The 12,372-nt window shown below is 38.9% G+C and overlaps 1 protein-coding gene across 3 annotated transcripts; it reads right to left on the bottom strand.

Annotated features, from left to right (window-relative positions):
• Positions 1 to 1,782: 1,782 nt before the first annotated feature.
• Positions 1,783 to 11,770, bottom strand: TRMT10B (tRNA methyltransferase 10B). Of its 3 annotated transcripts, XM_007456010.1 has the most exons (8): positions 11,542 to 11,770; positions 10,864 to 10,972; positions 10,116 to 10,240; positions 7,946 to 8,098; positions 6,705 to 6,783; positions 5,987 to 6,054; positions 2,738 to 2,861; positions 1,783 to 2,138 (listed from the first exon to the last, which is right to left on the bottom strand). In XM_007456010.1, the coding sequence occupies exons 1-8, from the start codon at positions 11,719 to 11,721 to the stop codon at positions 2,032 to 2,034; spliced, it is 945 nt and encodes a 314-aa protein (XP_007456072.1). In that variant the 5' UTR covers positions 11,722 to 11,770; the 3' UTR covers positions 1,783 to 2,031. The 3 variants fall into 3 exon arrangements, with proteins under 3 accessions (XP_007456072.1, XP_007456073.1, XP_007456074.1); XM_007456011.1 differs by lacking the exon at positions 7,946 to 8,098 and having other exon boundaries at positions 2,032 to 2,138; positions 11,542 to 11,721; XM_007456012.1 differs by lacking the exons at positions 10,116 to 10,240; positions 10,864 to 10,972 and having other exon boundaries at positions 2,032 to 2,138; positions 11,542 to 11,721.
• Positions 11,771 to 12,372: the final 602 nt, after the last annotated feature.

The raw sequence follows: 12,372 nt of genomic DNA, 5'->3' as shown, positions 1-12,372 counted from the left end.
CCGAAAAAAAAAAAAAAAAAAAGTTACTGGCTGCAACTCATGTTCTTGTGGGTGAGACAAATCATTATAAAGTAATGATGTAGTTTTTTGTTTTTTACAATAAAGTTTATGAAAAGTTACTATTATGGTTTATTTGATGTTAACTCCCTTAGTTTTGCTAGAGTGCAGCTTCTATAATAAACTGGAAGTGAGCATTAAAATAACGGTTATTTTCTGATAGTAAAACATGTTCACCAAAGGAAATGTAGACTACGTAGAAAATATAAAGCAAACAAAAACCACCTGTAATCCTATTGTTTAATGGGTGAGTATGTAACAGCTAACAATTATCGTGTGCTTATCACGTATCAAGTATTGTTCCAAAAGTGTTCTGCATGGATTAAATCATTTAGTCTTAGTAACTGCAAAGACACTTAACCTCCCAGTTGAAGAAACTGAGGCACAGACTTTAACTTGGCCTACATTCTCAACTATTTGTGAATGTTTATTTTTCAAATTAGAACTACAGGATTATACTTTATATACTGCTTTGTTATATACTTTGCTTCAAACAACATTTAATATATTTCTTTCATGATTGCTATTAAAAATTAAATAGTTGTATAATATTTCATTTTCATGTTATAGGATATTTTGGACATGTCTAGTTTTTTGTTGTTCTGTAGATAATACAATGATTAGGATCTCTGATTCCAAGTCTAGCCAAATCTTAACTTTGTTAGGATCATTTCCAGGAAGCCAAACAAAAAACTACCTGCCTGGGTTTTGAAAAAATAGTAGAGGTTTGTGATGGAGAGGAAATTTGCATTTTAAGCAAAGCCTGTTAAGGTGAAAATGAAGCCTGACAGATGATCCAGGTCAATGGTTCTGGGGTCAGAGACCTCCCTGAGAATATATATGATAAGAGTTACAGACCCTGAAGCCTATCTATAGGAGGTCCCTTTTGGATGACAGAGATTATAGAACCCATTCAATATGTTGATAAAGACCAAACAGCAGCATATATTCCTAAAGATGTTTCCTGAAGACTGGGCCATTTTTAAGTAGTAAACTGATATAATTTATCAAGTGATCATAGCTCTTGAGGGAATAAATTGTGAAGGGGAGGGGACAGAGCACAGAAGTAACCTTTTGGCTCTTTTGAGATATAGAATACATTTTCTGAATTTGCTAGCAGCTTAGTTATCAAGTTTACTAACCCAAACTGGCCAGAGTAACTGAAGTCCTACCTGACTAGGACATGAGAAAAGATCACTGAGATTTAGGTTACCTAACATGCTTGTGTCAGACGCAATGTATTTTCTGGCTCTTTTCAAGTTAGACTTATCGATACTGTGTTTTTGCTTTTCATTTTGACCTGTTAATCACAAGTATATATGAAGAATCTAGTTTTTACATGGCTCAGAAGGATACAAAGATACTCCCACAAATTGTTAGGAGGCTACTTGTTCAGGAGAGAGAAGCCCTCCACGCTCATACTCAGAATAGGGGAGACAGAGTAGAAGCCATAGATGGAAAAAAGTGCTATGGGGGAGCTTAAAGCAGGGCTAGGTTAGGAAAGGCTGATCCTGCAAAGCCTATGTACAACATATTACTTGAGTTGGGGAAAATCAGCATGATCGAGATGGCTGGAGAAAGTCATACAACTTTATGATGCCTGTGTAGTGAAAATTAGACTCAATAGAATAATACTTACTTGATTATTTAAGCTGTCTCTAAAGAGTAGGTATTTCACAAATAGATGTACAGAAGATGAATTAACATATCCAAAGCCATGTAGTTTTAGGGCTAATTCATTATTATGTAAACTTTTTAGTCAGTCAACATATATCTGGGCACTTCCTGTGAGCCAGGCACTAGGGGAGATACAAAAGAGCATAAAATATGGTCCCTGTTAGTAACTCCTATCCCAGTGAAGAGTCAAGATGTCAAGTAAAGGCAAACGAGTACCACGACCATCCTCTGATCTGTTCTTTGGTCAAGGCAACTCCAGCAACTTAACCTCCTGCAGCTGCAATCTTAGGCTGTCCATCATTCCACTGAGTTCTGAAGAATATAGCCTTTTCTGGAAGAAACTCCTTTCTTCAATGCTTCAGGCCAGTTTTGAGTCTCAAAGTAAGTGGACAGGATATCAAACACTGTTAGAAAGGTAAACAGAAAATATAGTGACCATACAGAAGAAAAAGAGAACTAGTAAATTACTAATGAGGAAAAAAGTGTTCTGGAATATTTTATTCAACAAACTTAACTCTACCACACACGATACTAGATCCTGCGGAGACAGAGGCAAAGACATAGGCCCTGCTTACCTACAAGGACCTCGGCCTACACTGAGAGATACAGGCCTGTGAATGGACAGTGCTGCAACAGAGAGGAACACAGTACAATGGGAACAAAACAGGCCCTGACGTGGCCTGGGATGTGGAGGGGAGCAGCCAAGATGCCTGTGAACTGAATTCTGAAGGACAAATAGGAATTCACTGTTCAATGACAGACTGAAGGCATGGCATTCTAGGACAAGGGAACAAATTCAACTATCTTTAACATAGTTGGGAACCAGGAAGAAAATAAAAACTGCCTCTGAGAGGCCAGAATACATGTCACAAAGTACATACAGTAAAGTCCAAGCACATCAGTCACAGAGGAGACTGCTTCAAGGGCCGTTTATACTGAAACACAATGCAAAGAAGCAGCAGCAGAACTAATACATGTTAAGCATGGGCCATGTGAGCAGTACCTTGATTGATGGCCAGTATCTCTGAATGATAGTTTTTCCCATTCTGGCGTCTGACCATGTATTCCTGGATTGGTAAGCGAGCAGTCTTGACAGAGTGTTCTTGGGCCTTTTGAAATGTCACCTTCTGTAAATCACAAATATTTTTCTTATAAAAATAATACACAAAGATAGTCTCGTAATATGCAGAGCAAACTGTAAGAATCCTCATGTACCACCACCCCAATTTCCATCTGTAATCATAATTAAATAAGTGTATTAAAATTAAGTAGCCTATGGTAGAATGGAAGAAAATGTAGATAAGGAAAAATGGCTTGTGCAGCAACACCTCACTTATTTGGGATTCATTTATCTGCTGGCTTCCACTCACTACTACTTACAACCAAGGAAATAAGTAAAAAGAGGCACATCTGCAGCCACAATCTGCATCCAAAAATCCAAGCCGTCTAACCAATGAGAGGAGAACACTCCTGGCCCTAACTCAGTATGACCCAATTCTGGACATCTGGAGTTTTCAGTCATAGCCAATTGGTAGCAGCAAATTAGAAATAAGGGAGACAGGATTCGAGTCAGGTATACCACCAGCAACAAGACAGTGTTAAGGTATGACAGCATATAGCCCAATGAAAAGGAAAGGCTCTGAAAACTAGAAAAAGAAGGCAGAACTCAAAAAATCCAACAATCTGAGGCCATTTAGTGTCAGAGTACAGTAACTAATGTCCCTTTAAAGATGTCCCTGAGTCATGGACTGAAGTTTAAATTACACTCACTACCTGGTAAGAAGCTCTGGGAAGGTCATCTACCTATTTGTAATTTCAGGATTAAAGGTTTAGATTACTGAGAAAATTAGCATACTTAGGTTTGGAAGGGACCTCGGTAGTTAACTATTCCACTCCAACCACCCATCCAATGTTTGTCTATCCTCTATGAACTTTCCCACATGGCCTCTGGCTTTAAATGGACAACCCTTGTGACAGGGAGTTCATGCATCCTCGGGTAACCAATTTCAATTTTGATAGTAGCAGTTCATAGGAAATCTTCTTGATACTGAGGCAAATTTTCTATTTTCCCTGAGACTTCCAGTCATCTGTGCTAGTTCTGTTCCCCCAGGGCCACACCAGGCAAGTAAAATGGCCCTTCCACAAGACAGCCATTCAGACACTTGAAGGCAGGGATCATGCCCTATGAATCCTCTCATCTCCAGACTGACAACCTCAGTTCTGTTGACTTTTCCTTGACTATGATTTAGTTTGGAGTCCCTTCATTATTCAGGTCAACCTCTTCTGAACTTGTTCTAGCTTGTCAATGTCTTTTCATTTACTGTCCCATATTGAGTATGGTCTAACCAACTGGAACAGTGTGAAGCAGGCCTAGCACCTTCTTTGTTCTGACACTGGACTACCTGCCTCTCAGATTCACATGAAACACAATTCCAAAAGAGGACGTCCAAAAATGTTTTAAGTGCCGCAATTCAGATGGGATAAAGGTACAGCTACTCAAAGGACTTCTTTGAAGGATAACACTCCTTTGCATATATTAGCTATGATCATGTTTTAAGTCTATTCCCTTATAATCACTTTGAACTGAAGTACAGAATTCAAAGTTAGTAGGAAACTTGGATGCCGCGCTGAAGGAGTTTATAGTCTAGTTTCTGTTCTCTGAACATTTAAAGATAAAATGACTCCCCTTGAAGAAATCTTGTTCTTAGCATATTTCTGTGAAGAAGCCAAACTCTTAACAACTAAACAAATCTTTGTGCCAGTTATTTTTCAGTTTAAATGGTGGAAAATAAAAAGAGGACAGTGTGTTAAATTTGCACATCTACAGATCATACACTGCTCACTGGCCCTCTAGAATTGTCTGCTTCAAAAAAGGGGATGTCACTCTGCTGTGGAAGACTGTATTTGGTTGTTATGTCTCTTTAATCTCTTTTAACCTTAAATAGCCCCCATGACTATTTCAGTTTTCATTACATTGACTTTTTTGAAAGTCTGGTCCAGGTGTCTTGTAGCATGTCTCACATCCTGGATCTGTTTATGATTAAATTCAGTTTAAACATTTTCTAATAAGAATACTTCACAGGTGAGATTCCATCACATCAGGAGGCACATGTCACTATTGGTGATTCTAAGTTTGATCATTTGTTAAGATGGTGACCTCCAGATCACTTTATTGTAATGGTACACTTTTGTGGGCTGGTACTTCGAGACCACTTGGAATAGTCAGTTCCCTCACAACCTTTCGTTCAGTCAATTCCCTGAATCAATGATTACACTGAGAGTGACAAAATGATGATTTCTCAATTCTATTATGCATTTCTCATTTATTAACTGGCATTCTTTAGAGCTCTCTCCTCCCCCCACCTCCTGCCCATTTTTTAGATTATCACTATGGAGTCATGGAACTCTTTTTTAGAATAAATGCAATTCAGTTAAGTATCATCTGTGTCAAATATGTGTATGTATCTCATATATACATGAAAAAATACACTCACATATATGAAAAAATATATATATAAAATATACCCATAAACACATACTTGTGTGATCACAGACTATATCAAGAGGGATACACAAGAAAACCATGGTTGCCTCATGCAGCGGATACTGGGTGACAAGGATGAGAGGCAGACTTACTTTTCACTCTGCTCCTTTTTATACATTTTAACCATTATATCATTATTTATTAACTATGCAATATGCTAATATTAAAAATTATCTCAACAAATATTTGTATAATAGAAACATATTTCAAAACTCCAATTATTCCAATAAAATTCCAATTCAACAAAAGAAATCTGGATGGTCCTACTAAGGTAGAGATTATGGGATAAGACTTCTGTCAACAGGGAAGATGGCCTAAGAAGGAACAAACTGCTCTTTCACAAAGAACAAACAGCTGGTAAGAATGCTGAGTCAAAGCTTCCTTGGTCAAGATCAGAGTCATCCTTGCAGAACTGAAGAGAGGAGAGAAGAAAGGAGTTCAATAATGGTTATTTATGTAATTACCAAATACTTCCCATTCCAGTCCCTGACTGGATTCTGTCAGGTCAGTGTTGCTGACATTGCTGATGAGAAGAGAGGGAAGTTGGCAAGTAGGAGGCCCAACCTAGGCAGAATAGGCTCCTACTTCCTATTGCCTCTGAGTCTTTAGGCCTTTTGGCCTAAGATTACGACAGGGCAAGGATTTCTTTCTCTAAAAGAAAGCGCCACTTTTCAAAATGTAGTTGTCAGGCCTAAAATGTACACCTACCTTCTGAATGCTTTCGTCCACAAGTCCACCAAGGATGTAAACTTTGTTTAGATCAACATCTTCAAGAGCTAATGAAAAAATGAAGGCCACTGAGGTCAATCTGTTTTATAATTTCTAAATCCAAATACTGTAAAAGGAAAGAATGATTAATGATAAAAGTAGAAATTTAATGAAACAGAAAACAAAAAGATAATAGATTTGCTAATTAGATTTGCTAATTCCCTAAAAAGATCAATTAAATGTCAATTAATTAGACATATCTAATCAGATATGCAAACTCAAATCATCATTAGGATTCAGAAAGCAGGCAAAATGTCAAAGGAAGGTAAAATTGAAGAGAATACTGAGATCAACTTAATACAACAAAATTGAAAATTATGCGAAACAGATGATTTTCTGGGAAAAAAATATTTATCTAACATCAATCTGAGAAGGGTCAATGTGAGGAGGTGACGAGGAAAACTCACGAGGATTACCAGGTAACTAACAAGCTCCAGCTGAGGATGGAGACCCTAAATCTGTGCAGCTGTGTGCACATGGCAGGACAAATATGAAGCATTCAGTGAGGTCTCTGTCCATAAGAGGTGTGCAATTAACGTCCACTCCTTTTTTTTCTTGGATACACCTTGGGTGGCTTTAACAAACTCTGACCCCGGGAATAATGAAATAAAGGGCTGGATGCAATGTGCTACATGAATGCATGCAGTAAAGTACATACCATGTTCTGAGTCAGGAGTCAGGTACACAAGGGTTTCCAGAGGAAATAAACTAAAGCAGTCTTCTTCTGTTATGTCTAGCTGAAAAATGTAAACAATCCAATGTAGTGTGAACTAGGTTAAGACACAGCCCACGCTGTAGCAACTAGTTACAGGGCATGTAGTTTCTATCAGGCATGGCTCCAGGTACATCAAGAGGATACATGTCTGACAACCTGTTCTCAGAAAGTGCTCAGTTGGGTAGCAGAAGTAGAAAGGTACAGACATTCGACCCTACAAAATGAGACAGAAAGTGGTATGAGGCCCTAAGAGACATACCGGGAGCATGCCCCAGGACTACAGAGAGGGAATGACAACACCAGGGACAATGTTCTAGCAAAGGGAATGCTGGAACTGGGTTTCTGAAGAGGTGAGATTGACACACGTACAAAAGGAAAGAAGTATTCAAAGTGGAGGGAATCACCTAAGAAAAGCATGAAGACAGGAAAGCAAGGGAACTGAACTACAAGGCTCTTAGAGTGGATCTGTTTGGCTCACATACAGGAATCATAAAACACATACAGAAAAGTAAAGCTGGGAATGGCTGTGTTACAGGAGGGATCATTAAGGTAACAGCAACCATGACTAACTGTGCAGCACCACATAGGGCACTTTTCACACTCGTTGCCTCAGAGGACCTCTCTGGAAAAGGCCACACTACCCAGTCTCAGCTACATAATGCAAACACACAAGGGCACTTTTAGTGGCACTTCTTAGGCCACTGATCTGGATTCTTGCCTGTATGTCAATCACTACATTTAAGAGATCCTAGAGAAAGTATTGAAAGTAACTTAGTACTCCATAAAACTCATCTTAAATCCATATTACTTCCATAAGGATTCTCTCTCTTTCCCCCAAAATTCATGTTCCCTAATTCTGCACTACTAAGAACAAGAAAGGAATCATGGCATGTCCCTAAAACATTCCTGGTACACAGTCTATCATACAATACACTGGATACAAAATACAGCCCTAGATACTGGTAATATTAGTTTGCCAATGCAGTGGAAGGATAAAAATTTTAAAACATAAGAACTGATGAGAGGTTCTAAATTTTTAAAGATTGTAATAGTGAAAACATATAACATATAAACATAAAATTTTTTTTTACATTGAAATGTGAAAAAGTAAAAAAAATTTACTATTACCCCCTCCAACCTACTTTTCAGATGACAATCCAAATAATATGCAAAATGAGGCTTACCAGATAACTAGAAAATCCATCATTCATCCTCAAACACTCTTCATACAGGGGACTGTCTGTGGTGAATCCAGTGAGGCAGATCCAAAATGGCCTGTCAGCTTTTTTATTTGAGCCATACAACCTTCGGATCTGTCCAGCCAGTCTACTTAATTCCTTCGAAGAAGTAAGGACAATTTATGGTAGGAACATGCCCACTCTTTCTAAATTCATTATCAACAAATGGTTACTCAGTAAGTTCACTGAACACTACTCTGGGAAAGCTCATGAATTCAATGGCCCTTTTACTCCAGGAGTGAGTACATGCATGTATACACGTGTGTTACATCCCATGATATCACACCTTATAGATGAAAGTTAAGGTAATGATACTAGCCCAGAAAACCAAGACCTCTCCCTCCTTCTGGATCTGCTGATAGATATGTATACATAAATATATACATATATATATATAAAATTTTTCTTTTAGCTTTTACCTAAAATCTTACCATGTGGGCTTCCCTGGTGGCAGAGTGGTTACGAATCCGCCTGCCAATGCAGGGGACACGGGTTCAAGCCCTGGTCAGGGAAGATCCCACATGCTGTGGAGCAACTAAGCCCGTGCACCACAACTACTGAGCCTGCATTCTAGATCCTGTGAGCCACAACTACTGAGCCTGTGAGCCACAACTACTGAATCCCACGCCTAGAGCCCGTGCTCCGCAACAAGAGAAGCCACCGCAATGAGAAGCCGTGCACTGCAATGAAGAGTAGCCCCCGCTCACCGCAACTAGAGAAAGCCCGTGCCCACCAACGAAGACCCAATGCAGCCAAAAATAAATAAATAAAATAAATAAATTTATATATTAAAAAAAATCTTACCACGTGATGGTTACTGTTTATCAAAAAGAGATTAGATTACTGTGCAGACGTTTTTATACTCCATCAGTTAAACTTGGCACCTTCTCCCTAACTTCAGGAGCTGTCACAGGTTTGGAAGTTTTAACTTTCCATTCTGATTTATTAGAGATATCACCCATATAGAAAGGTAGTTTCACAATCTGGCCTGATTTGGTTCAGTACAGGAAAAGAAAAAAAGCTTTGGATTTGATTTAATCTGAAATCTCAATTAATATAAACATTAGAAAATTCTTATTTGACCTTTTCAGAGGACTATAGTTAGAGGTTCCATGGAAGAATCCTAGATCCTAATTTCTCTGAAAAACATGCAAACACTAGCATGTATAACAGGGACGTTGGAAAACACAGATTTCTTTTGTGGTGTAAGTCCTAAAATCAAGGCCCAATATTGTGTGCCGCTTTGATATCTGGTGAAAATGAGAGGCCTTGAATGGCCTAACTGCAAGTTCCCCTCCCAATTCTGCTCCCATGGATAAGGTTCACTAGCTAAACAATTTTTTTTTTTTTATCAAAGGGATTCCTTTGATAAAGTGTCCCTGCTATCCCTGAGTAGTGGGTTTTAATTCTCTGCTAGCCCATGGAATTATTACAGCAAACCAATCACATCTTCCTGTAGGAATCTAATTTCTTGATACTACAAAACCTACCCCCCACGGCCCCTGGTTGTTCATTCTGTTCCCGAGTGCAATCCCATATGGCCCTGCATGATGTCCAGTGTCATCCTCCCTCCCCTCGGGCTGAGTATATGTGTCCAATAAACTGCTATCGATCTTATCTGTCCAGTGTCGAGTGTTGTGTGTTCAGCCATCCCCAGAATCATAGGGTGAAAAATCCCTCCTTCACCGACAGGGTAAATGGGCGGCTTTTTAAAACACACACATTGTAGAAAGACCTCCCACCAGGTAATCTCCCCACAACATGCAACCAGGCAAATATTCCTCTCCCCGGCAGAAAGCCAAAGATTTCATCTCGGGAGAATTAAACCTGAAAGGCTCCATCTAGACTGGGGATACCATAAGCACAGAGGCAAAGGCAGTGGGCTCAAAACAGAAGATAAAGGAAAAAATTTTAAACTAAACCATATGTCTATTCTCTTCCTGATTCTTTACAACAGCCATCTCAGAACTTAGTAGCCATGTGTAGAAAACTAAACACATTTGCTGGTTTACCAGAGAATCATAGAAGCTGGAGCTGGTCATGTTCTTTGTGAAAGCTGTTCCCACCTGGACCTCCCTCAGGTGAGCAGGAATTCAGAGTTCAGTGGATGTTTTACCTTCTTAGACATGTGGTGGGTCATACTCAAATCGATACAGAGTCTTGGTCCTGAGTGTTTGGCTTCCAAAAGTCTTTCCTTGGTTAAGGATCTCAGAAAACGTTTGCTGTGCTGGGGGTAGATGCCTAGAGTAGAAATATCAGAAAGGAATAAACATGGAAAAACTGAAAAATGTTATTCAGTAAGAAATAAATCTCCCCAGCCAGGTGAGTAATTTTTGCATATGAAGAGAAACTGGAAGCTCATGCAAGGTATTCATTCATTAGGCAGTTTAGGTATAGCAGAACGGTGAAATGAGTGCTCTGGAGCACACTGCTGGATCTAAGAGTTCAGTTTGTTCATTTATTACCTATATGATCTTGGGCATGTTATTTAATTTCTTTGAGCCTCAATCCCTTCACCTAGAAAATGAGGATAATAAAAGTACTTACCCTTATGGTAATCCATGTAAAATTCTTAGCACTGAACCTAGCACACAGTACTGAATAAACATTGGCTGTTGTTGGTATCATTCTTTCTACTTCTGAGCTTATAAACACATACATGCACTAGACAGCTTCTATTTGAAAGGCAGCCTCAAATGTTGCTCTCTTTGATACTTTGATTCCCAACAAAATAGGCTAATAGGTCCTATCTCCCAGATGTTTGTTTTACTTAAAAACACTATCCCTAACTCTCCTAGGAACAGGCAGATACCAGTTTGCTAAGAAATAAATATAATTACACCAGCAATCTGATTTATTGTTACCTGAATTTTCTACACGGTTGGCTTTTCTTCTTTCTTTCTCTTGTCTTCTTTTACTCTTCTTTGCTGCAACTATCTTTTCCCAGTGTCTCTGTTTTCTTTGGACATTTTTCTTATGTTATCCAGAAAACAAAATTGTTTGAGAACTTCATAAGCACCAAAAAGGAAAATGAATATTAGAAATAGTTACTTAATTATTTTTTAAATTTAGATTAAAGTTAGGAGAGAAAAAGGGTATTAGTCTTAAAAACAAAAATGGGAGGGAAGAGATATGGGAACATATGTATACGTATAACTGATTCACTTTGTTATAAAGCAGAAACTAACACACCATTGTAAAGCAATGATACTCCAATAAAGATGTTAAAAAAAAAAAGGACTAGATTGCGTTTAGAGAAAGCAGAACCCCAGAAAAGAGATGTGACATGCCCAAGGTCACAGTAAATTTATTAGGGACAGGGTTGAGATTTCCTGACCCTTCTGAGGTGTACAAAAATTCCTCTTAACTTTACTTACTTTTTCTATGACTCAAATGGAACTGAAACAAGCCAGGAAACTCATCCCTGGGAATACGCCTAACTCATTCCGTCTTTTTTTACCAATATCTATCCTTAGAACAGGGGTCTCCGGAACATTCCATCGTCTCAAAGCCCGTGACCATAAACAATCCATTCCACTCACCGAGCGCCACACTGCATTGCTTGTAGTCATCTCCTCTCGATGCTCACATTCCACGTCAATCTGTAGAAGCTGGAAGCTTTCAGAGATGCCATCTTCACCTGTGTCCTCTAGGGTGACTTCTTGCTCCTGCAGCACGTGTGACTCTGTTTTCTGAGCGCTCCCTTCTAACTTCCAATCCATGTGCTTAGTCCTCTGTCCTTTTCACCCAGATTAGGAAAGGCACAATTATGTGAGACATTACATTATTTAACTTGCAGAGGTATTTCCCTATACCCAAATGACAAACAGGGTTACTGCGTTACTGAAGGAGTAGAAGTGTGTAAAATACTAACACAGATTAACTGAACTGAGAAAAGCATGTGTGTCTTCTAGAGAAATAAGTCAGCACAGAAACTTTTCAGTAGTAAGGAAGCCAAATTCACTTCTTAGAAGACAAGCACAACTCCTGACAACCCCAAGAAATCAAAGATTATTCACTGCTGCAGTGACACAGATAATGAGTTCATTTACTGTATTCTTTGAAATGCACATATGAGTTGAGGGCGAGACAGAGATGGCAAAATCCACCTATCCCATTATGTTTCTGTTTATTTTCAAAACCATTCCTTTAGCAAATATTTACTGAGCATCTACTCTATGCAAAGTCCTGTACTAGAAACATCCTGGGAGGTTTAGAGCTAGCCAAAAATTATGGTAAAGAGCGGCCCAAAACCAACCAAGAATTCTAGGTTGCAAATATTCCCTCCCCCAACTCAGTATCACTGCAGCAGAAAGCCACAGTCATAGTGGAAACGGCTAATATCCATCAGAAGTGCCGAGGTAGAAAAATAT

This window comes from Lipotes vexillifer, unplaced genomic scaffold (assembly GCF_000442215.2).
Source record: "Lipotes vexillifer unplaced genomic scaffold, Lipotes_vexillifer_v1.1 scaffold920, whole genome shotgun sequence".
In the NCBI taxonomy this organism is placed as follows: Eukaryota; Metazoa; Chordata; class Mammalia; order Artiodactyla; family Lipotidae; genus Lipotes; species Lipotes vexillifer.
The sequence above is the reverse complement of the archived record's forward strand: the minus strand, read 5'-3'. Positions and strand labels throughout refer to the sequence as shown.